At 46.4% G+C, this 26,716-nt stretch overlaps 1 protein-coding gene across 1 annotated transcript in view; it reads left to right on the forward strand.

Moving 5' to 3' along the window:
- Positions 1-26,716, forward strand: part of LOC140460004 (uncharacterized) — a 46,607-nt gene that overhangs the window by 13,950 nt on the left and 5,941 nt on the right. The window contains exon 3 of the mRNA XM_072554409.1: positions 22,049-23,350. Coding sequence (XP_072410510.1) covers positions 22,049-23,350 — 1,302 coding nt within the window. The remainder of the gene's footprint in view (positions 1-22,048; positions 23,351-26,716) is intronic.

A 26,716-nucleotide genomic window follows, 5' to 3' on the forward strand; every position in this document is an offset into this window, starting at 1 on the left:
CCGAATTGGCACAGATTAATCATGGAATGTATTCCCCTTGACTTCCTTACAAATATGGTGCACCAAAAAACTGAATTATCCTGTAAAATATGGCAGCCCTTTTTTGAATTACATAGATACAGATATTTCGGCCATTCTTTCAAGGGCTTTCATCTAGTTGAGGTAACAGTTCTGGCTGGTCCAGGGTCCCTTGGGAGAGGAATCCCGCGTGAATACGGGTTTTATTACGAATTATGTTAACTCATTCCGAGCATGTACTTCACTACTTAATTACTATGTTCTCCTTTTTTCTTTTGAATAATGTAAGATATTTGATCATACACTCTGGTTAGTTATAGGTTAGATTAGTAGTTAGTTGAGTTTATCTTTATCTTCTCTGTATCTCTTCTCTTTGTTTGACAGGTTTTGGCTATTTATTTAAGATTTAATTGTATAGTAGTGTTTGTACGTGTCTTTTTTTATTTGCAAACTTGTAAAAACATGTTAAATTTTCAATAAAAATATCTGTAAAAAGAAAAAGTGCATCTGTACAGATGCATGAGTAGGTGGAGAGCAGAGGGATACAGATTCAGGAATTGCACGATAGGTTTAGACAGGGGATTTGGATCGGCTTAGACTTGAAGGGCCGAAGAGCCTGTTCCTTAGTTGTAAATTTTTTTTGTTCTATGTTGAGGTTGTACAGGATGTTGGTGAGGCCGTTTTGTTTAGAGTACTGAGTACAGTTCTGGTCACCCTGTAATAGGAAGAATATTATCAGAGGGGGTTCGGTAAAGATTTACTTGGACGTTGCCAGGAATGGAGGGTTTGAGTTATAGGGAGAGGCTGGGACTTTTTCACTGGAATGGAGGAGGTTGAGCGATGACCTTATTGAGATTTGAAAAATCACGAGGGGTGAGGGTAAGGAGAAAAGCAAGGAACATGCACGGTTATGCCGAGCCGGGGGTGGGAAGCTGAACCAAAATTGTGGCTCTACCCTTTTTTCTTCCTCCTTGACATTTGGCCAGTTGAATCGGTCAGTTACACCAGCATATCTACAGAGCCTACTGCGCGTGCTCCTCGGTGTCAGCAAGCACTGCACATGTTCATCGGTGTCTGCAAAAACCTGCACATGCTCCCATCTGTCTGTAAAAATGGTGCATGAACTTCATTTGCCGGCCCAATGAGGTGCAGTGGAACATCAGAAAGAGCCTGGTCCTCCTACCATTCAGAACAGCCCTATTGTCTGAATCGGAGACGTCGATTTTCCTGCTCCTCGGATGCTGCCTGACCTGTGCTTTTCTAGCACCACTCTAATCTTGACCCATGAGCTTCTGAAGCTGCTACTGCTCTTCTCTCTCTCTCTCTCTCTCACTCACTCAATGAAGATTGAGATTCATCCAAGACTGTAATTTCCTTCCTCTGTCCAACAGCACACTCTCTTCTCTCACTCCCTTTTCTATTTCTTTTATTTTCATGCTGGGATCCAATTGTTGACTTGCAGCAACTGAAAAGAAAGGGAGTGAATCCAGAAAGAGGACAGACTCTGGAAAAGCTGGTCCAGGTCTGTGCCTCAAATACCTGGCAAGTGCAGTACCACAGGGTGAAGTTATAGTCTTTGCTGTAAAAAAAAAGGCAGAAATGAGGTGTATTGTTTAAATGGTGATAAATTGGGAAGTGGAGAAAGTGAGGACTGCAAATGCTGGAGATCAGAGTAAATATGTGTGGTGCTGGAAAAGCACAGCAGGTCAGACAGCATCCAAGGGGTAGGAAAGTTGACGTTTCGGGTAAGAGCCCTTCCTCAGCAATGATGTATGGATGTACAAAGGAACCTCAGCGTCCTCCTACACCAGTCGCTGCCGGTTGTCAGACAGGTGCAGCAAGCAATCAGCAAGGCAAGTGGTATATTAGCAAGAGGAATTGAGTTCAGAAGAGGGGATGCCTTCCTGCAGTTAGGGGGTCATGGAATATTTTCAAGGCTGAGTTCATATAATTTTTGAACAGCGAAGTGGATGTTTATTGGGGAAGGCAAGAAAATAGTTTTAACGCCAGTACAGAACAGTGACGTACAGCATAGAAACACACCCTTCAGGTCAACTAATCCATGCTGACTATATTCACAAATTAAACTAATCCCACTTGCCTGTGTTTGGCCCATATCCCTCCGAACCTTTCCTGTTCATGTACGTATCCTAATGTATTTTAAACATTGTAACTGTACCTGCGTCCAACATTTCCTCTAGACATTCATTCCACACACCAACCACACTTTTTTTAAAAAAAGAAAGTGCTCCTTATGTCTTTAGACTCGTTCTACTCTCACTTTAAAAGTTTGCTCCCTAATCTTGAAATGACACCTGCCATTCACCTCACCTCATGATCCACCCCTCATGATTTTTTAAACCTCTGTCAGGACACCTCTTAACCTCCGATGCTCCAGTGAAAAGAGTCTCAGCCTCTGCATCTCGATGTAGGGAGATCCATATCCATTTGTGATCTGTTCACTGCTGGGGCAGGCTTAAAAGACCAAATGGCTGACTCCTGCTCCCAATTCTCAGTGTCCTGGACAGCAAGAGACTATAAGACATAGGAGCAGAAAGTAGGCTAATCAGCCCATCAGGTCTGTACATACCATTCAATCGTGGCTGATCAGTTTCTGAGCACCATTCTGCTGCTTTCTCCCTGTCACCTTTGATCACCTCAATACTCAAGACCCTAGCTATCTCAGTCTGAATATCCTCAGTGACCTGGCCTCTGCAGTCTTCTATGCCAATGAATTCCATAGATTCGCCACTCTGACTGAAGACGTTTCTCCTTATCTCCATTCTAAAAGGTCATCCCTTTACTCTAAAGCTGTGCCCTCGGGTCTTAGTTTCTCCTATTAATGGAAACATCTTCCCAACATCCACTCTGTCCAGGCTGTTCAGTATTCTATATGTTTCAATTCGATCTCCCCTGAGTATGGCCCTGTTAATCAGCATGAACCAGACCCTTCAGAATGAGGTGCAGCAAGGATTTGGTTCAGCAAACTGAGAATGGAGAGTGTGTGGGATGGAGATCTTCAGCTTCTAAGGAATAAGAGAGGAAAGAGAGTTCACTTTAAATTAGAATTGATTGGATGGGCTGATAGGCTAACGAAGGGCAGATGGAGTTGAACTTGGAGAAATGTGATGTGTTGCATTTTGGTCAAGCAATGCAGGCAGGACTTACACAGGGGAGGTGTTGCAGAAGAAAGAGACCTTGGAATGCATGTTCATACTTCCTTGTAAGTGGAGTCGCAGTAGACAGGATAGTGAAGACGATGTTTGGTATGCTTTCCTCTATTGGTCAGAGTATTGAGTGAAGGAGTTGGGAGGTCACGTTGTGGCTGCACTGGACAGTGGTTAGGCCACTTTTGGAACATTGTGTGTAATTCTGGTCTCCATCCTATGGAAGGATGTTGTGAAACTTGAAAGGGTTTGGAAAAGGTTTATAAGGCTGATGTCCGAGTTGGAGGGTTTGAGCGAGAGGGAGAGACTGAATAGGCTGGGGCTGTTTTCCCTTAGTGTTGGAGGCTGAGGGGTGACATTTATAGAAGGTTATAAGGGGCATGGATAGGGTGAATAACTAAGGTCTTTTCCTCCGGGTCGGGGAGCCCAAAATTAGAAGGCCGAGGTTTGAGCTGAGAGGACAAAGATTTAAAAGGGACCTGAGGGTCCACCTTCTCAGAGGGTTTTGCATGTATGGAACGAGCTGACAGGAAGTGGTGGAGGCTGGTACAATTACAACATTTAAGCAGCATCTGGATGAGTACATGAAGGGGAAGGGTTTTGAGGAATATGGGCCACATGCCGGCAAATGGAATAGATTGATTTCGGATATATGGTTGGCATAGACGAGTTGGGCTGAAGGATCTGTTTGTGTGGTGTATGACTCTAACTGTCTTCGGTGAAAGCAGAAGTGTGGTTGTGAAGACAGGGCTTTCAGAGCAGCTTTCAAAGATGTTTTGCCCTTACTGGGACCGGAAGAAGTTAGAATGAAATCTTTCATTTGTGAGACAGCAACCACTAAGTGAGTACATCCGGGAATTTGGGAGAAAGTGGGAATTCATTGCACTGAGAGGATGAAGCCCTACCCTATCCAGTCATTTCTGCTGGTAGCTGAGACTAGGCCTCAAGCTTTGGGGGGAGTAGGTTTAGGACCGAGATGAGGAGGAGGAAGTGAGGGCTGCTGGTTTTCCCAGAGAGTAGTGTATCTGCAGAATTCTCTGCCCGAGGAAGCAGGCTCCAAAATGCCCCGGTCCTAATTCTTCAGCTTGACATACCCGTGACTGTAAACTTTGAAGTACTTTGGTTAACTGATGCAAATATTTCCCACTTGTCCAACAATCCAATGTCAGCTGTTTCAGTCATTTGAGATGGTTTTGATTCATCTACTAAATACATCTACTCTTATTAGACAATATTCATAACAATGTATGGGAGGTGATATTATATATGCAAGTTGTAGACAAGTAAAAAAGACCGACCAGGCAAGGAAGTGGTTAACAAACACAGGACATCCCTCTTAGAGTATGCACCTTGTTTGTTCACAAATTAAACACGCTTCAGATCTTTTCCTAGCTGCTTTCCCAAACTCTGGGTGCCACCAGGTTTGTGAGCGTGTACAATAATGTACATCATCAACTGAAATAGGCAGCAGCAAAGAGTGAACACAAACCAGTCCAGCAGGGGGCACCCATGTTTTGGTTTGAGTATTGAGGGAGTGCCCTTTTTGAGGCCCCTGTGATATCAGTATCATACCCAGGCTAATGTGCATTGAAACCAGATTATGAAGTGTTAACTTTCCTGCAAACTTCTGCCTGTGTGTGTGTCTCTCTGGAACATTTTCCAACTTGCTTCATATCTCAGTTTGTCAGCTTTTATTTATTTATTCCTTCCTTCTAGGATTAATGAGGCACTCACATTCCAGAACAGCCCAAGTTAGGGAGTTGAGCCTCCTAAATCCTGGCTGTGACACTTTGCTGCTTAGCCAAGTGTGCAAACTCTAAATCCCTCTCAGCTGTTCCATTTGCAAATCGAACACTGTTTTCAACACAAGTTGTTTGTGTCTCTGCATGAGTCCACAACCCGGGGGAAGTACAACGGAGTCTTTAATAGTTGCCCAATGTGTCCTGTATGCCAAATTCATTCAAATCTGGACATCCTAAAGTGAGCAATTATACTTCAGATTTCTACTCGCCAATTAAAACTAATATTGGGCACTCGAACAGATCGGGGGCATCTTGAAGGATGGCATGGACCTCAGTGTGGGTCCAGGGCTTATCAAATAGGGGTTCACCGCTCATAACCCTGGGGCAAGCAAATTCATTATTACTAACTTTGTAAAGCACAAGTGCTCTCAGCAACATTACGTCCAGACGCTAGGACCCTGTTGAGTTCTCTGACTAGTATCTTGTGGCTGAGTAGGGAGAATTGTATCAACATTTCTAACAGCATTTTTGTCCCTGGCCAGCTTTCCTCTTTATTTTGGACACAACAAAAACAGCAACCACCCTCTATATTTCATCTCTCAAAGGGTATCGGCCGGTGACCTGAGAGGACCAGGGTATCTCCTGCCTGACTCGCCAACTGTGGGGGGTGGAAATAAAGCCCCATGTCAGAAAAGAATTTGTTTATCAGGAAGCAGTAAAGCTGCAAGGCCAACCGTCTCCGCTGAGCCTGGGAAACACAAGCTTTAGCAAGCAGGCACTAAGCTGAGATTCAAAATGGTTTCCAGGCCTTAATATGTGACAAAATGGCTGACCCAAATCTAATAATTGTCCCACATCATCGCAGGGAATTAAACAAGAAAAATGAAACACAATGAGAAATAAATAGGCGACCGTGCTTAATGTTTGTTCATTACGAAGTAAACAAGAAATAGCAGTCTCCCAGGACTCTTATGGTGCCCTACTTGAGAAATTCTGTCCAACAAGTTTAATTGGAAGCAGTAGCTTTCGGAGTGCAGCTCCTTCATCAGGGGGTTGTGGAATATAAGATTGTAAGATACAGAATTTATAGCAACAGTTTATAGTGTGATGTTACTGAAATTATATATTGAAAAAGACCCGGATTGTTTGTTAAGTCTCTCATCTGTTCGAATGACCACGATAGTTTCAATTATTTCAAATGTAAATCACAAAACCTTTTAATATAGTTAAATTCTCAAGTGAATGTTACCAATTGGTGTCACGTCAGTCCAGATAATGTATTGAAGGTGTGAGCTCCCCTGTGTGAGACTGTCTGTGCCACAATGGTTAAACTGATTTACAGAATCTTACATGGATTCATGCAATTTTTGAGCAAAGTAAGGCATAATTCTGCAAGTACGAATTCACCCAACAAACTTGTGTGTGTATGTGTGTGCACATGTTGGGGGGAGGGGGAGGGGATGTATATTTGCAGATAGAACATAGAACATAGAAGAATACAGCGCAGTACAGGCCCTTCGGCCCTCGATGTTGCGCCGATCAAAGCCCACCTAACCTACACTAACCCACTATCCTCCATATACCTATCCAATGCCCGCTTAAATACCCATAAAGAGGGAGAGTCCACCACTGCTACTGGCAGGGCATTCCATGAACTTACGACTCGCTGAGTGAAGAAACTACCCCTAACATCAGTCCTATATCTACCCCCCACCCCCTTAATTTAAAGCTATGCCCCCTTGTAATAGCTGACTCCATACGTGGAAAAAGGTTCTCACTGTCAACCCTATCTCACCCCCTAATCATCTTGTACACCTCTATCAAGTCACCCCTAAACCTTCTTTTCTCCAATGAAAACAACCCCAAGTGCCTCAGCCTTTCCTCATAGGATCTTCCTACCATACCAGGCAACATCCTGGTAAACTTCCTCTGCACCCGTTCCAGTGCCTCCACATCCTTCCTATAGTATGGCGACCAAAACTGCACACAATATTCCAGATGCGGCCGCACCAGAGTCTTATACAACTGCAGCATGACCTCAGGACTCCGGAACTCAATTCCTCTACCAATAAAAGCCAGTACGCCATATGCCTTCTTCACTGCACTATTTACCTGGGTGGCAACTTTCAGAGATCTGTGTACATGGACACCAAAATCCCTCTGCTCTTCCACACTACCAAGTATCCGACCATTAGCCCAGTACCCCATCTTTTTGTTACTCTTACCAAAGTGAATCACCTCACACTTAGCTACATTGAACTCCATTTGCCACCTTTCTGCCCAGCTCTGCAGCTTCTCTATATCCCGCTGTAACCTGCCACATCCTTCCTCACTGTCTACAACTCCTCCGACTTTCGTATCATCCGCAAACTTGCTCACCCAACCTTCTAACCCTTCCTCCAGGTCATTTATAAAAATGACAAACAGCAATGGTCCCAAAACAGATCCCGCGAGTGACGGCACTCCAAGATGAACCTTTGCCATCAACTACTACCCTCTGTCTTCTTCCAGCCAGCCAATTCCTAATCCAAACCTCCAACTCACCTTCAATGCCATATCTCTGTATTTTCTGCAGTAGCCTACCATGGGGGACCTTATCAAACGCCTTACTAAAATCCATATATACCACATCTACCGCTTTCCCCTCATTTACCTCCTTCGTCACCTTCTCAAAGAATTCAATAAGGTTTGTGAGGCACGACCTGCCCTTCACAAAACTATGCTGACTATCCTTGATCACATTATTCTTATCCAGATGTGCATAAATCCTATCCCTTACAATTCTCTCTAAGACTTTGCCCACAACAGAAGTGAGACTCACTGGCCTATAGTTACCAGGATTATCCCTACTCCCCTTCTTGAACAAGGGAACCACGTTTGCTAGCCTCCAGTCCTCCGGCACTACTCCTGTAGACAAAGAGGACACTAAAATCAAGGCCAATGGCTCTGCAATCTCCTCCCTTGCTTCCCAGAGAATCCTAGGATAAATGCCATCAGGCCCAGGGGACTTATCTATTTTCACCCTTGCCAGAATTTCCAACACCTCTTCTCTACAAATCTCAAAGCCATCCATTCTACTTATTCGTGCCTCAGTATTCGTATCGACAACAATATCCTGTTCCTGAGTGAATACTGACGAAAAGTATTCATTCAGTGCCTCCCCAATCTCTTCAGCCTCCACACGCAACTTCCCATTACTATCCTTGATTGGACCTATTCCTACCCTAGTCATTCTTTTATTCCTAACATACCTATAGAAAGCCTCAGGGTTTTCCCTAATCCTACCAACTAAGGACCTTTCATGTCCCCTCCTTGCTGCTCTTAGCTCTCTCTTCAGGTCCTTCCGGGCTACCTTATAACTCTCAATCGCCCCTATTGAACCTTCACGCCTCATCTTTACAAAGGCCGCCCTCTTCCATTTAACAAGGGATTCCAATTCCTTATTAAACCACGGCTCCCTCACACGACCCTTTCCTCCCTGCCTGATAGGTACGTACTTGTCAAGGACACTCAATAGTTGCTCCTTGAACAAGTTCCACGTATCAATTACGCTCTTGCCTTGGAATCTACTTTTCCAATCCACACATCCTAAGTCATGCCTCACCGCATCATAATTTCCCTGCCCCCAGCTATAACTCTTGCCCTGTAGTACACACTTATCCCTCTCCATCACTAGAGTAAAAATCACCGAATTGTGGTCACTGTCCCCAAAGTGCTCACCTACCTCTCGTTCTAATACCTGGCCTGGTTCGTTCCCCAGAACCAAATCCAGTATGGCCTCACCTCTTGTTGGCTTATCTCCATATTGTGTCAGGAAACTCTCCTGCACACACTGGACAAACACTGACCATCTAACGTACTTGAGCTATAGCTTTCCCAATCAATATCAGGAAAGTTAAAGTCCCCCATAACAACCACCCTATTACTGTCACTCTTCTCCTGAATCATCTTCGCAATCCTTTCCTCAACGATTCTAGGACTATTAGGAGGCCTGTAAAAGACTCCTAACAGGGTGACCTCACCTCTCCTATTCCTAACCTCAACCCAAACTACCTCAGATGGCAAATCTTCGTCCATCTTCCTTTCCACCGCTGTAATACTATCTTTGACAAGCAAAGCGACACCCCCCCCCCCTCTTTTACCCCCACCTCTGACCCTACTAAAACATTTAAACCCTGGAACCTGCAACAGCCAATCCTGTCCCTGATCTAGCCATGTCTCCGTAATAGCCACAACATCGAAGTCCCAGGTACCAACCCACGCTGCAAGTTCACCTACCTTATTTCGTATACTTCTGGCATTAAAGTATACACACTTCAAACCACTCTTCTGTTTACAGGCACCCTCCTTTAAGATTGATGCCATATTCCTAACCTCCCTACACTCCAGGTCCTGCACCCTAAAGCTACAGTCTGGGTTCCCATGCCCCTGCAGAGTTAGTTTAAACCCCCCCCCAAAGGCACTAGCAAACCTCCCCCCAAGGATACTGGTGCCCCTCAGGTTCAGGTGCAGACCATCCTGTTTATGTGCAATTTTTAAAGCAAAACTCTGTCGGCAGTCAATACATGTAATAGTGTGTAAATTTGACTTTGGAAATAGAACCAGTCTAACTCAAGTTTGGGATACAGGCAGACTCTGACCTCACACCTTTAATGCATTGTCTAGTTTGAGATGTGAGCTTTTGCTATAAAACCTTGTTATCTCGAGAAGGTGACAACAAGAAGTTCAGGGATTCACATTGTAATGAGACCTGCAATCTATTTGAAAAGGTGGAAGACTTAACAATCCAGGTTTGTTGAATATACCATTTCAGTGGCAGGACGCTGGAATGTTTTGCTCTAAATTGTGTCTCAGGATCTTATCCTCCACAACCACCTGATGATGAGGCAGCACTCCAAAAGTTACTGCTTCCAAAGAAGCCTGTTGGACTACAGCCTGGAGTTGTGTGATTCTAGAATCTGGTCTCCAGCATCTGCAGTCCTTGTTTTTACCTCGTTGATTTTAACCCTACAGCGAATCCTCTTGCAAGGATGCCTGCCTTTCCTCCTCTCTCTCCAAGTTTTCCTCCTCTCTCTACAAGAATCTCAGGGAGTCCCTCTCCCACTGCAACTCCCAGGTCATTTCCGCTGCCCTGAAGCTCTTCAACCATGTCCTGAAACAGACTCGCTACCACAGCCACATTTGCTTCCTCAGTGCCAGCCTCCGTAACCAGCTCATCCTACACAGACTCTGGACCACCTTTAACCAAACAGAGTTCTGATCTGAACAGGCCACTCCACCTCCTGTCTGACCTATCACCTTCATCCCCACCCCTATTCACCTATTGTACTCAATATTACTTTCTCCCCACCCCCCTCTCATTTATCTCACCACCTTGCAGGCGCACTGCCTCTATTGCTGATGAAGGGCTTTTGCCCAAAATGTCAATTTTCCTGCTCCTCGGATGCTGCCTGAACTGCTGTACTTTTCCAGTACCTAATCTAAAGTGGATTGGCCATGCTGAATTATCCATAATGTCTAAGGATGTGCAGGTTAGGGTGGATTGGCCGTGCTAAACTACCCATAGTGCCCAGGGATGTGCATGTTAGAGTGGATTGGCTGTGCTAAATTCCCCATCCTGCCCAGGGATGTGCAGGTTAGGGTGGATTGGCTGTGCTAAATTCCCTATCCTGGCCAGGAATGTGCAGGTTAGGGTGGATTGGTCATGCTAAATTACCCATAGTGTCTAAGGATGTGCAGGTTAGGGTGGATTGGCCACGCTAAATTCCCCATAGTGCCCAGGGATGTGCAGGTTAGGGTGGATTGGCCATGCTAAATTAACCATAGTGCCCAGGGATATGCAGGTTGGGGTGGATTGGCCATGCTAAATTACCCATAGTGCCCAGGGATGTGCAGGTTAGTTTGAATGGGCCATGCTAAATTAGGCATAATGTGCAGGTAAGGTGCATGACTCAGGGTTAAATGTAGAGCAGTGGGGACAGGGGGAATGGGTGTGGGTGGGTGACCCTTGGGAGGGTCGGTGAGGCCGAGTGACCTGCTTCCACACTGTGGGGATTCTCTGAAGGGAGGGGGTTTGGAAAGTGAGTTGTCCCCCCCGCCTGCTGCTGGGGCCGCGCATGCGCGGTGCGGCGGCCCGCTGAAGGACTCGCCCCGCCTCCTGTACAGTCACGTTTCCTCGCCCCGCCCCTAGTTCCATTGTGACGTCACAACGCGGAAGTGGCCCTGTCAGTTTCAAAGTGAATCTCCCTCCCTCTGGGTGACTCTTCATCCTGGGAGGGAGACAGAGATGGGAGGAGGGGAAATTGGTCACTTGCAGCAACTGGAGTGAATCCAGGGAGGGAGCAGACTCCACAAACTCAGGTATGTGTCTTAGTTACCCGGGTGAGGAGGGACTGAAAGATAGAGATTGGGAAGGGGGAGGGCTGGATACCTTTTCTGTTTTGATGTTTAAAATGCACCCGATTCCCACCAGTAACTGCAACAGGTACAAGTACAGCACATGCAATATTCCTCATTGCAGCTTCAAGCCGGTTTTGCATCCTCTGTTCTTCCTCCACCTTCGTTCCTGCACATTTAGCCTCTTTCCCTCATTCTCAACCCCCCGCCCTTGATGTTCCAAGCTCCATTCTTTCCCGATGGCGCCCATTACTCTTGTCTATTTCTTGCCTTATCCGGCCTTGTGTGTGAACAAAGTGTTAACGTATATCCTCTTTCACTGCCAGCTGCTTCCTTGTTTGCGAAAGCAACGTTTCCTCCCATTTTTCGCCGACACTGAGCTCTCTAACCTCCTTGATTGTGTGTTTTTTGGTTTTGCAGAAGCAGGAAATAGATGGTTATAACTGTTTGTACGAGCACATCTAGTTTAATCTAAACCCCCTCCCCTCACAGCACCTTTCTCTGTTTGTCTGTAACATTGTTTGCAGGCACATTTCATGTATGCACATTTTAGCTAATACAAAAGCAATTATATATTTCCTTCACATAGCTTTCATTCTTGTTAACTCCACTGTTGGCTGAAACAATTATACCCTGGTGTTAGTTCATTTACCATGCAGAAGCAATTATGGTTGCAGAAGTAACAGTGCTTTACCTATATCCCACAGGGGTGACCCTACAACCTTGTATAAATAATGTGGGTCATGGCGAGGGTAAATAGACAAGATCTTTGATCTGTGGTTGCTCATAGGTTTAGGGTGAGATTTAAAAGAAACCTAAGGAGCAACTCCTATGTACAGAGGGTGGTGTGTGTAAAGAATGAGCTGCCAGAGGATGTGGTGGCTACAATTATAACCTTTAAAAGATATCTGGATGGGTATATGTTGAGAAGAGTTTAGAGGGACATGGGCCAAGTGCTGGCAAATGGGACTAGATTGATTTAGGATACCCTATCCAGTCATTTCTGCTGGTAGCTGAGACTAGACCTCAAGCTTTGGGGGAGTAGGTTTAGGACCGAGATGAGGAGGAGGAAGTGAGGGCTGCTGGTTTTCCCAGAGAGTAGTGTATCTGCAGAATTCTCTGCCCGAGGAAGCAGGCTCCAAAATGCCCCGGTCCTAATTCTTCAGCTTGACATACCCGTGACTGTAAACTTTGAAGTGCTTTGGTTAACTGATGCAAATATTTCCCACTTGTCCAACAATACAGTGTCAGCTGTTTCAGTCATTTGAGATGGTTTTGATTCATCTGCTAAATACATCTACTATTATTAGACAATATTCATGACAATGTATGGGAGGTGATACTATATATGCAAGTTGTAGACAAGTAAAAAAGAATGACCAGGCAAGGAAGTGGTTAACAAACACAGGACATCCCTCATAGAGTATGCACCTTGTTTGTTCACAAATTAAACACACTTCAGATCTTTTCCTAGCTGCTTTCCCAAAATCTGGGTGCCACCAGGTTTGTGAGCGTGCACAATAATGTACATCATCAACTGAAATAGGCAGCAGCAAAGAGTGAACACAAACCAGTCGAGCAGGGGGCACCCATGTTTTGGTTTGAGTATTGAGGGAGTGCCCTTTTTGAGGCCCCTGTGATATCAGTATCATACCCAGGCTAATGTGCATTGAAACCAGATTATGAAGTGTTAACTTTCCTGCAAACTTCTGCCTGTGTGTGTGTGTCTCTCTGTAACATTTTCCAACTTTCCTCATACCTGTTTGTCAGCTCTTGTTTATTTCTTCCTTCCAAGGCAAATGAAGCACACACTTTCCAGAACAGTCCAAATTAGGGAGTTGAGCCTCCTAAATCCTGGCTATGACCCATAGCTGCTTAACCAAGTGTGCAAACTCTCAATATCGGTCAGCCGTTCCATTTGCAAATCGAACACTGTTATCAAAGTTGTTCTTGTCTCTGCATGAGTCCACAACCCGGAGAAATACAACGGAGTCTTTAATAGTTGCCCAATGTGTCCTGTGCCAAATTCATTCACGTCTGGATGTCCTGAAGCGAGCAATTATCCTTCAGATTTCTACTACCCAATTAAAACTAATGTTGGGCCCTCTAATGGATCGGGGGCATTTTATATAAATAATTATTCCCTCCGGAGTGGAAACGGGCCCTTCAGCCCAATAAGTCCACACTGACGCTCCGAAGAGCAACCCACCCAGACCCATTCCCCTACATTCACCCCTGACGAATGCACCTACACTACAGGGCAATTAAGCATGGCAAATTCACCTAACCTGCAATTCTTTGGACTGTGGGAGGAAACCCGCTCAGACACTGGGAGAACGTGCAAATGCCGCACAGTTGCCCGAAGCGGGAATTGAACCCAAATCACTCCAAAAGTTACTGCTTCCAAAAATAGATTAAGTCTTTTCCCTGGGGTCGGGGAGTCCAGAACTAGAGGGCATAGGTTTAGGGTGAGAGGGGAAAGATATAAAAGAGACCTAAGGGGAAACTTTTTCATGCAGAGGGTGGTACGTGTATGGAATGAGCTACCAGAGGAAGTGGTGGAGGCTGGTACAATTGCAACATTTAAAAGGCATTTGGATGAGTACATGAATAGGAAGGGTTTGGAGGGATATGGGCCAGGTGCTGGCAGATGGGTTTGGGTTGGGATATCTGGTCGGCATGGACAGGTTGGACCGAAGGGTCTGTTTCCATGCTTATGTCTCATGACACTCCAAAGGTTACTGCTTCCAGAGAAGCCTGTTGGACTACAACCTGGAGTTGTAATTTTAACCTTTATCCAAGTTAAGGTGGATTGGCCATGCTAAATTCCCCATCGTGCCCAGGGATGTGCAGGTTAGGGTGGATTGGCCATGCTAAATTCCCCATAGTGCCCCAGGGATTAGATTAGATACCCTGCAGTGTGGAAACAGGCCCTTCAGCCCAACCAGACCACACCAACCCTCCGAAGAGTAACCCACCCAGACCCATCTCCCTCTGACTAATGTACCTATGGGCAATTTAGCATGGCCAATTCATCTAATCTGCACATCTTTGGACTGTAGGAGGAAACCGGAGCACCCAGTGGAAACCCATGCAGACACTGGAAGAATGTCTGTATGGAGTTTGCACAGTCACCCAAGGCTGGAATTTGACATCCATCTTGGGTCAAATATTGTTTAACAAGGCTCCCGAGAAGTAATTTGGGATGGTTTATGTTAAAAGCACTACATAAATACAAGTTGGCCATGCTGTTGGCCCTCTTTAATGCACCAATGCTATTTACCTCAACTACAGAATGTTACATTCTAACCATAATCAGAGGAATAAGTTACTTCTATATTCCTCATGAGATTTATTAATGACATATTTACATCCTCCAGTTTTGGACTCCCTCATGAATAGAATCATCCCAATATCTAACCTATAAAATCACTTATTTGTTTTAAAGACCCAACCTATTCACCTACTTTTAAAAACCTGTGTCTGTGCAGGTTAGGGTGGAATGGCCGTGCTAAATTACCCATCGTGCCCAGGGATGTGCAGGTTGGGGTGGATTGGCCATGCTAAATTCCCCATAGTGCCCAGGGATGTGCAGGTTAGTTTGAATGGGCCATGCTAAATTAGGCATAATGTGCAGGTAAGGTGCATGACTCAGGGTTAAACGTAGAGCAGTGGGGACAGGGGGAATGGGTGTGGGTGGGTGACCCTTGGGAGGGTCGGTGAGGCCGAGTGGCCTGCTTCCACACTGTGGGGATTCTCTGAAGGGACGGGGTTTGGAAAGTGACTTGTTCCCCCCGTCTGCTGCTGGGGCCGCGCATGCGCTGTGCGGCGGCCCGCTGAAGGACTCGCCCCGCCTCATGTACAGTCACGTTTCCTCGCCCCGCCCCTAGTTCCTTTGTGACGTCACAACGCGGAAGTGGCCCTGTCAGTTTCAAAGTGAATCTCCCTCCCTCTGGGTGACTCTTCATCCTGGGAGGGAGACAGAGATGGGAGGAGGGGAAATTGGTCACTTGGAGCAACTGGAGTGAATCCAGGGAGGGAGCAGACTCCGCAAACTCAGGTATGTGTCGTAGTTACCCGGGTGAGGAGGGACTGAAGGATAGAGATTGGGAAGGGGGAGGGCTGGATATCTTTTCTGTTTTGATGTTTAAAATGCACCCGATTCCCACCAGTAACTGCAACAGGTACAAGTACAGCACATGCAATATTCCTCATTGCAGCTTCAAGCCGGTTTTGCATCCTCTGTTCTTCCTCCACCTTCGTTCCTGCACATTTAGCCTCTTTCCCTCATTCCCATCCCCCCGCCCTGATGTTCCAAGCTGACCCGTGAAAGATCGGTTTGTCCCTCCATTCTTTCCCGGTGGCGCCCATTACTCTTGTCTATTTCTTGCCTTATCTGGCCTTGTGTGTGAACAAAGTGTTAACGTATATCCTCTTTCACTGCCAGCTGCTTCCTTGTTTGCGAAAGCAACATTTCCTCCCATTTTCCGCCGACACTGAGCTCTCTGACCTCCTTGATTGTGTTTTTTTGTTTTTGCAGAAGCAGGAAATAGATGGTTATAACTGTTTGTACGAGCACATCTAGTTTAATCTACACCCCCTCCCCTCACAGCACCTTTATCTGTTTGTCTGTAACATTGTTTGCAGGCACATTTCATGTATGCACATTTTAGCTAATACAAAAGCAATTATATATTTCCTTCACATAGCTTTCATTCTTGTTAACTCCACTGTTGGCTGAAACAATTATACCCTGGTGTTAGTTCATTTACCATGCAGAAGCAATTATGGTTGCAGAAGTAACACTGCTTTACCTATATCCCACAGGGGTGACTCTACAACCTTGTATAAATAATGTGGGACATGGCGAGGGTAAATAGACAAGATCTTTGATCTGGGATTGCTCATAGGTTTAGGGTGAGATTTAAAAGAAACCTAAGGAGAAACTCCTATGTACAGAGGGTGGTGTGTGTAAAGAATAAGCTGCCAGAGGAAGTGGTGGCTACAATTATAACCTTTAAAAGGTATCTGGATGGGTATATGTTGGGAAACATTTAGAGGGACATGGGCCAAGTGCTGGCAAATGGGACTAGATTGATTTAGGATATCTGGTCAGCATGGACTGAAGGGACTGTTTCTGTGCTGTACATCTGTGATTCTGGCTTGCCACTAATGTTTGTCACGTCTGTATGTTCAGGTTCTCCCTGGTGTTGGTGTTAATGCCTTGTTGTCTTATTTGCTCCCCACATCCTGGGGACATTGACCATTTCCTGTCTGGCTGTTCGGACTGCTAGTCCGGATCTTCGGATTTCTGGGATTGGTCAATAAACACACCTGGAAATGACTCTTTGTCAATCATACAAGCAATAGTTTATTCTTTGATACAGCCGGGTCGCTAGACTCTGATCAGCCCAGAAGGATTCCCAACAGTGTGGAAACAGGCCCTTCAGCCCAACCAGTGGGGAATGTGGGGCCTGTCCTGTCATAGTGACATTTTACACTCACTTTCCATCTGCTTTTACTGGCCCTTGGGCTGTTTACCCCCCTCACTGTCTGTTTAATCCTTGGGCTGTTTACCCCCCTCACTGTCTGTTTAATCCTTGGGCTGTTTACCCCCCTCACTGTTTGTTTAATCCTTGTGTTGTTTACCCCCCTCACTGTTTGTTTAATCCTTGGGCTGTTTATCCTTTGCTGTTACTTGTGCAATTGCTGAGGGTAGTGTGTAAATCCTAGTGAAGGAGATTATACACCAGCATGTATATGTTCCTCAGTTATTGAAGGGGCAGGATCTGTTGAGAATGGTTAGTAAATGTGGTGCACTAAGCCTTATTAACATGGATATAGTTTATTATTTGGAAAAATATACTTTTATTATTTAGAATCAGAGAGATGTACAGCACGGAGCCAGACCCATTCGGTCCAACCTGTCCATGCCAACCAGATACCCTAAATTAATCTAGTCCCATTTGCCAGCACTTGGCTCCTATCCCTCTCATCCCTTCCTGTTCAAATATCCATTCAGATGTGTTTTAAATGCTGTAATTATACCGGCTTCCACTACTTCCTCTGGCAGTTCATTCCATACATGCACCACCCTCTGTATGGAAAAGTTGCCCCTTAGGTACCTTTAATATTTTTCTGCTCTCACCCTAAACCTATGCCCTCTAGTTGTGAACCTCACCCCTACACTGACGAAAAGACTTTTTTTTTTCAAAAGTGAGCAACCAGACAAAATGCAAAAGCTATCCAGTCATTTCTGCTGGTGGCTGAGACTAGGCCTCAAGCTTTGGGGGGAGTAGGTTTAGGACCGAGATGAGGAGGAGGAAGTGAGGGCTGCTGGTTTTCCCAGAGAGTAGTGTATCTGCAGAATTCTCTGTCCAAGGAAGCAGGCTCCAAAATGCCCCGGTCCTAATTCTTCAGCTTGACATACCCGTGACTGTAAACTTTGCAGTGTTTTGGTTAACTGATGCAAATATTTCCCACTTGTCCAACAATACAGTGTCAGCTGTTTCAGTCATTTGAGATGGTTTTGATTCATCTACTAAATACATCTACTATTATTAGACAATATTCATGACAATGTATGGGAGGTGATACTATATATGCAAGTTGTAGACAAGTAAAAAAGACTGACCAGGCAAGGAAGTGGTTAACAAACACAGGACATCCCTCTTAGAGTCTGCACCTTGTTTGTTCACAAATTAAACACACTTCAGATCTTTTCCTAGCTGCTTTCCCAAAATCTGGGTGCCACCAGGTTTGTGAGCGTGTACAATAATGTACATCATCAACTGAAATAGGCAGCAGCAAAGAGTGAACACAAACCAGTCAAGCAGGGGGCACCCATGTTTTGGTTTGAGTATTGAGGGAGTGCCCTTTTTGAGGCCCCTGTGATATCAGTACCATACCCAGGCTAATGTGCATTGAAACCAGATTATGAAGTGTTAACTTTCCTGCAAACTTCTGCCTGTGTGTGTGTGTGTCTCTCTGTAACATTTTCCAACTTTCCTCATACCTGTTTGTCAGCTCTTGTTTATTTCTTCCTTCCAAGGCAAATGAAGCACACACTTTCCAGAACAGTGCAAATTAGGGAGTTGAGCCTCATAAATCCTGGCTATGACCCATAGCTGCTTAACCATGTGTGCAAACTCTCAATATCGGTCAGCCGTTCCATTTGCAAATCGAACACTGTTATCAAAGTAAGTTGTTCTTGTCTCTGCATGAGTCCACAACCCAGTGAAATACAACGGAGTCTTTAATAGTTGCCCAATGTGTCCTGTATGCCAAATTCATTCACGTCTGGATGTCCTGAAGCGAGCAATTATCCTTCAGATTTCTACTACCCAATTAAAACTAATGTTGGGCCCTCTAATGGATCGGGGGCATTTTATATAAATAATTATTCCCTCCGGAGTGGAAACGGGCCCTTCAGCCCAATAAGTCCACACTGACGCTCCGAAGAGCAACCCACCCAGACCCATTCCCCGACATTCACCCCTGACGAATGCACCTACACTACAGGGCAATTAAGCATGGCAAATTCACCTAACCTGCAATTCTTTGGACTGTGGGAGGAAACCCGCTCAGACACTGGGAGAACGTGCAAATGCCGCACAGTTGCCCGAAGCGGGAATTGAACCAAAATCACTCCAAAAGTTACTGCTTCCAATAATAGATTAAGTCTTTTCCCTGGGGTCGGGGAGTCCAGAACTAGAGGGCATAGGTTTAGGGTGAGAGGGGAAAGATATAAAAGAGACCTAAGGGGCAATGTTTTCATGCAGAGGGTGGTATGTGGATGGAATGAGCTACCAGAGGAAGTGGTGGAGGCTGGTACAGTTGCAACATTTAAGAGGCATTTGGATAAGTATATGAATAGGAAGGGTTTGGAGGGATATGGGCCAGGTGCTGGCAGATGAGATTGTGTTGGGATATCTGGTCGGCATGGACAGGTTGGACCGAAGGGTCTGTTTCCATGCTTATGTCTCATGACACTCCAAAGGTTACTGCTTCCAGAGGAGCCTGTTGGACTACAACCTGGAGTTGTAATTTTAACCTTTATCCAAGTTAAGGTGGATTGGCCATGCTAAATTACCCATAGTGCCCAGGGATGTGCAGGTTAGGGTGGAATGGCCATGCTAAATTCCCCATAGTGCCCAGGGATATGCAGGTTAGGGTGGAATGGCCGTGCTAAATTCCCCATAGTGCCCCAGGGATTAGATTAGATACCCTACAGTGTGGAAACAGGCCCTTCAGCCCAACCAGACCACACCAACCCTCCGAAGGGTAACCCACCCAGACCCATCTCCCTCTGACTAATGTACCTATGGGCAATTTAGCATGGCCAATTCATCTAATCTGCACATCTTTGGACTGTAGGAGGAAACCGGAGCACCCAGTGGAAACCCATGCAGACACTGGAAGAATGTCTGTATGGAGTTTGCACAGTCACTCAAGGCTGGAATTTGACATCCATCTTGGGTCAAATATTGTTTAACAAGGCTCCCGAGAAGTAATTTGGGATGGTTTATGTTAAAAGCACTACATAAATACAAGTTGGCCATGCTGTTGGCCCTCTTTAATGCACCAATGCTATTTACCTCAACTACAGAATGTTACATTCTAACCATAATCAGAGGAATAAGTTACTTCTATATTCCTCATGAGATTTATTAATGACATATTTACATCCTCCAGTTTTGGACTCCCTCATGAATAGAATCATCCCAATATCTAACCTATAAAATCACTTATTTGTTTTAAAGACCCAACCTATTCACCTACTTTTAAAAACCTGTGTCTGTGCAGGTTAGGGTGGAATGGCTGTGCTAAATTCCCCATCGTGCCCAGGGATGTGCAGGTTAGGGTGGATTGGCTGTGCTAAATTCCCCATAGTGCCCAGGGATGTGCAGGTTAGGGTGGATTAGCCATGCTAAATTAGGCATAATGTACAGGTAAGATGCATGACTCAGGGTTAAATGTAGAGCAATGGGGATAGGGATGTGGGTGTGGGAGGGTCGGTGAGGCCGAGTGGCCTGCTTCCACACTGTGGGGATTCTCTGAAGGGAGGGGGCTTTTGGAAAGTGTGTTCTCCTGCCCTACGCCCCAAGGAGCAGCGCATGCGCAGTGCAGCGTCCCGCCGTCGGTCTTGCCCCGCCCCCTCAACCTCCACTTTTCCTCGCCCCGCCTCCTGTACCGTCACGTTTTCTCGCCCCGCCCCTAGTTCCTTTGTGACGTCACAACGCGGAAGTGGCCCTGTCCGTTTCAAAGTGAATCTCCCTCCCTCTGGGCGACTCTTCATCCTGGGAGGGAGACAGAGATGGGAGGAGGGGAAATTGGTCACTTGTAGCAACTGGAGTGAATCCAGGGAGGGAGCAGACTCCACAAACTCAGGTATGTGTCTTAGTTACCCGGGTGAGGAGGGACTGAAGGATAGAGATTGGGAAGGGGGGAGGGCTGGATATCTTTTCTGTTTTGATGTTTAAAATGCACACGATTCCCACCAGTAACTGCAACAGGTACAAGTACAGCACATGCAATATTCCTCATTGCAGCTTCAAGCCGGTTTTGCATCCTCTGTTCTTCCTCCACCCTGGCTCCAGCACATTCAGCTTCCTTCCCTCATTCCCATCCCCCCGCCCTGATGTTCCAAGCTGACCCGCAAAAGATCGGTTTGTCCCTCCATTCTTTTTGTTGGTTTTGAAAACTTTCCCAATGCTCTTCTTATAAAAGTTGTGAAGTTATGTTGTAGCTGCACCAGACATTGGTTAGGCCACTTTTGGAATGTTGTGTGCAGTTCTGGCATCTCTGCTAGAGGAAGGATGTTGTGAAACTCGGAAGGATTCAGAGAATAAGGTCATTGAATATATCCAAGGCTGGTTTCATCTGATTTTTGAACAACAAAGAAGTGGATGTTTGTGGGGGAAGGCAAGAACACATCTGTCGTCTGCAAGGTGTTGGAAAGGATTCTGAGGGATAGGATTTATGACCATCTTGTGATTGTGAAGGCTGGACTTTCAGAGCATGTTTTGCCCTGACTGGAAGCAGAAGAGTTTGACTGAAGTGCGTCGGTGTTAATGCCTTGATGTCTCATTTTGCTCCCACCTTCCCGGGGTCATTAACCATTTTGTGTATGGTCCTTCCTCAAGAAGCTGCATTGCAGGTTCACCCTGAATTGACACTTTTTTTTTATGCTTCCCAAAATCAGACCTGCTCACTCTCAGCAGGATCCCAGTGTCGTGAAAGATATTCACATTCAGGTGGTATTATCCAAAATTCAGGGAGATGTCAGTCTTGGATGTTTTTGCTTTTTCTGCCCCTGTAAGATCCTGAATCAGCACCTTTAGGGGAATTAGTTATATCGGAGTGAGAACAGAGAGTGGGATGATGCTTTCAATTTTGTGGAGTAACAAAAGACCAGAATATTCCACAGAAAGTAGAATTGCTTGTTCTGAATTTTTACCCTGCCCTGGCAGTGATGACTTTTGTAATCTCTTTATAAACAGTGTACTTGAAGATTTGAAGATAGAAGCTTCAAAATCAACGCATGAAGTCCTTACACCCGAAACATTGACTCTCCTGCTCCTCGGATGCTGCCTGACCTGCGCTTTTTCAGTGCCACACATTTTGACACTGACTCTCCAGCGTCTGCAGTCCTCACTTTGACGTCAATGTCTGACAGTCGCTCAATCCATCGGGACAGGAAACAATTTTCAACTGAGTCTGTGAGAAGCAGCAAAGCGTTTTGGTTCCTGTTTGAGTACGTTTTCAGCATCAGTGGGACTGGATGAGAGACCCTACTGTTGCAGTGCACTGAGTGTGGGGTGTGTAGAAGCATCTACAGCCTGGAAAGAGGAATTGACGGCAGGGAGGGGCTGGAAACGTGTGTGTGTGCGCGCAGCTGAAACTTCGGCCATGGAGAAACCTGAGGAATCCTGCCCCGTGGAGAAACGGTGGAAGTGTGCTGATGGCGGAAAAAGCTTCCATTTCCCGTCTGCCCCGGAGATTCATCAGCGCATCCACACAGGGGAGGGGCCGTTCTCCTGCCCCGAGTGTGGGAAGGCCTTCAGCAAATGCTCCGACCTTCTGAGGCACCAGCGCTCCCACACGAGAGAGAGGCCCTTCAACTGCCCCAAGTGCGGGAAGAGATTTACCCGGGCCTCCCACCTGCTGAGACACCAGCTGGCCCACACAGGGGAGAGGCCGTTCTCCTGCCCTGAATGTGGGAAGAGATTTGCCCAGGCCTACAACCTGTTGACCCACCGGAGGGTCCACACCGGGGAGAGGCCCTTCAGCTGCCCCGAGTGCGGGAAGGCCTTCAGCAGTTCCCCCACCCTGCTGAGACACCAACGTGTTCACACGGGGGAGAGGCCCTTCAGCTGCACCGAGTGCGGGAAGGCCTTCAGCGATTTCTCTTCCCTGCTGACCCACCAGCGGGTCCACACGGGGGAGAGGCCCTTCAGCTGCCCTGAGTGCGGGAAGGCCTTCAACAATTCCTCTTCTCTGCTGACCCACCAGCGAATCCACACGGGGGAGAAGGCCTTCAACAATTCCTCTTCTCTGCTGACCCACCGGCGCGTCCATACGGGGGAGAGGCCCTTCAGCTGCACCGACTGCGGGAAGGCCTTCAGCAATTCCTCCAACCTGCTGACCCACCAGCGGATCCACACGGGGGAGAGGCCCTTCAGCTGCCCCGAGTGCGGGAAGGCCTTCAACAATTCCTCCACCCTGCTGAGACACCAACGTGTCCATACGGGGGACAGGCCCTTCAGCTGCCCCGAGTGCGGGAAGGCCTTCAACAATTCCTCCACCCTGCTGAGACACCAACGTGTCCACACGGGGGAGAGGCCGTTCCCCTGCGCTGACTGCGGGAAGGCCTTCAGCAATTCCTCCACCCTGCTGACCCATCGGCGGGTCCACACGGGGGAGAGGCCCTTCAGATGCCCCGAGTGCGGAAAGGACTTCACGCGCTCCTCCCACCTTCAGAGGCACCAGCGAGTTCACGTACCACCGCAGGGGGGATTGAAGGAATGATGGCTGAGTGCCATTATCAACTGGACTATTAACCCAATTCCAGGGATCCCGGGTTTGAATCCCGCTGCGGCAGATGGTGCGATACAGGGTATGGGTTGAAATTGTCGAGTGAGGCAATAATTCCTCCAGGTTAAGGCTGTACCAAGGATCCAGTTACAAAGGGACATCTTGATGGTGACCAATAGTAAAGAAAGTGATGGGGGATGGGGTGGGGGTGGGGGAGAATGGGGGTGGGGGGGTGTGTGCGCTTTGACTTTGAGCTGTTTAAAAAGCAACTGCTTTTTCTCTGCCATTTTGCTGAGGGGGTTTGAAGCTGTAACAAAGTTGGGTCGCAATAAAGGTTACCTGAACTTGCTGCTGTGCTCAGACTCTTATTGAAAGCTTTGAGCTCCAAGAGTTTTTGTTTTAAAGCTGTCATTTCTTTCAGCCTCCTGCACTAAATTTCCAATGTCGCATATCAGTTGGAGTCGTGAATGAGCAGCCAGTATCGTGAGAACTTGTCAATTTTTCAGGAATGCAGAGTGTGCCATTTCATCGGCGTTGTAAAGTTTCCTGGAAGCATCAGGAGGTGTGGGCAGTGTTCACGAGAAATTATGTGGAGAGGCCGATGTTGGACTGGGCTGGATAAAGTTAAAAATCACACAACACCAGGTTATAGTCCGACAGGTTTATTTGGAAGGATGAGCTTTTGGAGCGCTGCTCCTTCATCATGTAACTGTGGAGCAGGATCATAAGACCCAAATTTTATAGCAAAAGATCAGTGTCATGTAACTGAAATGACATATTGAACACACCAAGATTGCTGTTCAGTCTTTCACCTTTTCGACTGAGTTTCAGGTTTCAGTTCATTAACCTGTAAATCCCAGAATTACTATTAATTCACATTCTCGAGATGACTTAAGGTTTTTTTTTAAAAAAGTGACATCTCAGCCCAGACAATGCATTAAAGGTGTGAGGTTCGAGTCTGTCATACCCCAATCTTGGATCAGACTGGTTCTATTTCCAAAGTAGGAATTTATAAAATATTACATGGATTGACTGCCTGCAGACTGTGCACTTTTTGAGCAAAGTAGAATGTGTCTGCAAACATATTTCTGCCAATACAAGTTTGCCCAAAAAGTGATGAGTTTGTGCATGAGAGTGCAAGTAAGTGTCTGCGCATGTTTGGTAAAGTGAGTGCGTGATGGAGTATACGCTGAGAGAGTGTTGGGGGCGTGTATGTGTGGGTGTCTGGAGAGAAAGCGTGTGTATGAGTGAGCTATCAAAAGCGAGGGCTTGCGTTTGGCTAAAACAAGGAAGGGAAGCCCATGAACAATTTAAGGGTCCAACCCTTTGTCGTGCTGTAAAAGAGAGACAGGGTGGGGTTCAGGTACACAGTTCTTTGAAAGTTGCATCGCTGCTCGACAGGGTGGTCAAGAAGACATTAAGCACACTTGCCTTCATTGTTCACCCCACTGAGTCTCGGAGTTGGGACATCATGTTGAGGTTGTACAGGATGTTGGTGAGGCCACTTGTAGAGTACGGAGTACGATTCTGGTGACCCTGTAAGAGAAGTCTTCCTATGAGAGAGGGTTCGGTAAAGATTTACCAGGAGGTTGCCAAGACTAGATGGTTTGAGTTATAAGAAGAGATTTGGACTTTATTTATTGGAGCACAGGAGGTTGAGGAGTGACGTTATTGAGATTGATAAAATCATGAGGAATGGAGGTAAGGTGAATAGCGAAGGGCTCTTCCTTAGTGTAGGGGAAGTCAAGGCTCAGGGGCATATATCTTTAAAGTGAGAGGAGAGAGATTTAAAAGGAACCTGAGGGACAATGTTTTGATAGAGGGTGAATTACCCATAGTGCCCAGGGATGTGCGGGTTGTGGTGGATTGGCCATGTTGAATTACCCATAGTGCCCAGAGATGTATAGGTTAGGGTGGATTGGCTATGCTAGATTACCCATAGTGCTGTGAGAAACGAACCCCACTTAATCAATAATTTTCAATCCGAGTCCGCCCTGCCCCCCCTCGCCCCTGCCCCCGCCCCCGCCCCACCCCCCCCCCCCCGCCGCTTTCATTCATATCGCCTTCATTCTTGTTAACTCCACTGTTGGCTGAAACAATTATACCCTGGTGTTAGTTCATTTACTTTGCAGAAGCAATTATGGTTGCAGAAGTAACACTGCTTTACCTATATCCCACAGGGGTGACCCTACAACCTTGTATAAATAATGTGGGGCATGGCGAGGGTAAACAGACAAGATCTTTGATCTGGGATTGCTCATAGGTTTAGGGTGAGATTTAAAAGAAACCGAAGGAGGAACTCCTATGTACAGAGGGTGGTGTGTGTTAAGAATGAGCTGCCAGAGGAAGTGGTAGCTACAATTATAACCTTTAAAAGGTATCTGGATGGGTATATGTTGGGAAACATTTAGAGGGACATGAGCCAAGTGCTGGCAAATGGGACGAGATTGATTTAGGATATCTGGTCAGCATGGACTGAAGGGACTGTTTCTGTGCTGTACATCTGTGATTCTGGCTTGCCACTAATGTTTGTCACGTCTGTATGTTCAGGTTCTCCCTGGTGTTGGTGTTAACGCCTTGGTGTCTTACTTTGCTCCCCACATCCTGGGGACATTAACCATTTCCTATCTGGTTGTTCTGATCTGGACTGCTGTCCGGATCTTTGGATTTCTGGGATTGGTCAATAAACACACCTGGAAGTGACTTTGTCAATCATACAAGCAATAGTTTATTCTTTGATACAGCCGGGTCGGTAGACTCTGATCAGCCCAGAAGGATTAGATTAGATTAGATTCCCACACCGATCCTCTGAAGAGTAGCCCACCCAGACCCATCTCCCTCTAACTAATTCACCTAACATTACGGGCAGTTTAGCATGGCCAATTCACCAAACCTGCACATCTTTGGATTGTGGGAGGAAACCCACGCAGACATGGGGAGAATGTGCAAACTCCACACAGCCAGCCCCGCGAGGCTGGAATCGAACCTGGGACCCTGGTGTTGTGAGGCAGCAGTGCTAACCACTGAGCCACCGATGAGCACTCATTGAGTGCCAAAAGAATCCACCGACTTTTACAGAGTTTGGATAGAACTTATATACATTGTTCAGAGTCAGACATTGAGCATGATCACATAGTAACAACCAATCAGATCCCGCAAGGTCCTCATGCATTTTTGACTTAGCCTAGGGCAGCACGGTGGCTCAGTGGTTAACACTGCTGCCTCACAGCACCAGGGTCCCAGGTTCGATTCCAGCCTTGGGTGACCGTCTGTGTAGAGTTTGCACATTCTCGCCGTGTCAGAGACCTGGGCCCGAGTGCACACGCCTGGTAGGATGTTTTCCCCCCTCAACAGTAC

Source organism: Chiloscyllium punctatum, chromosome 36 (genome assembly GCF_047496795.1).
Source record: "Chiloscyllium punctatum isolate Juve2018m chromosome 36, sChiPun1.3, whole genome shotgun sequence".
In the NCBI taxonomy this organism is placed as follows: Eukaryota; Metazoa; Chordata; class Chondrichthyes; order Orectolobiformes; family Hemiscylliidae; genus Chiloscyllium; species Chiloscyllium punctatum.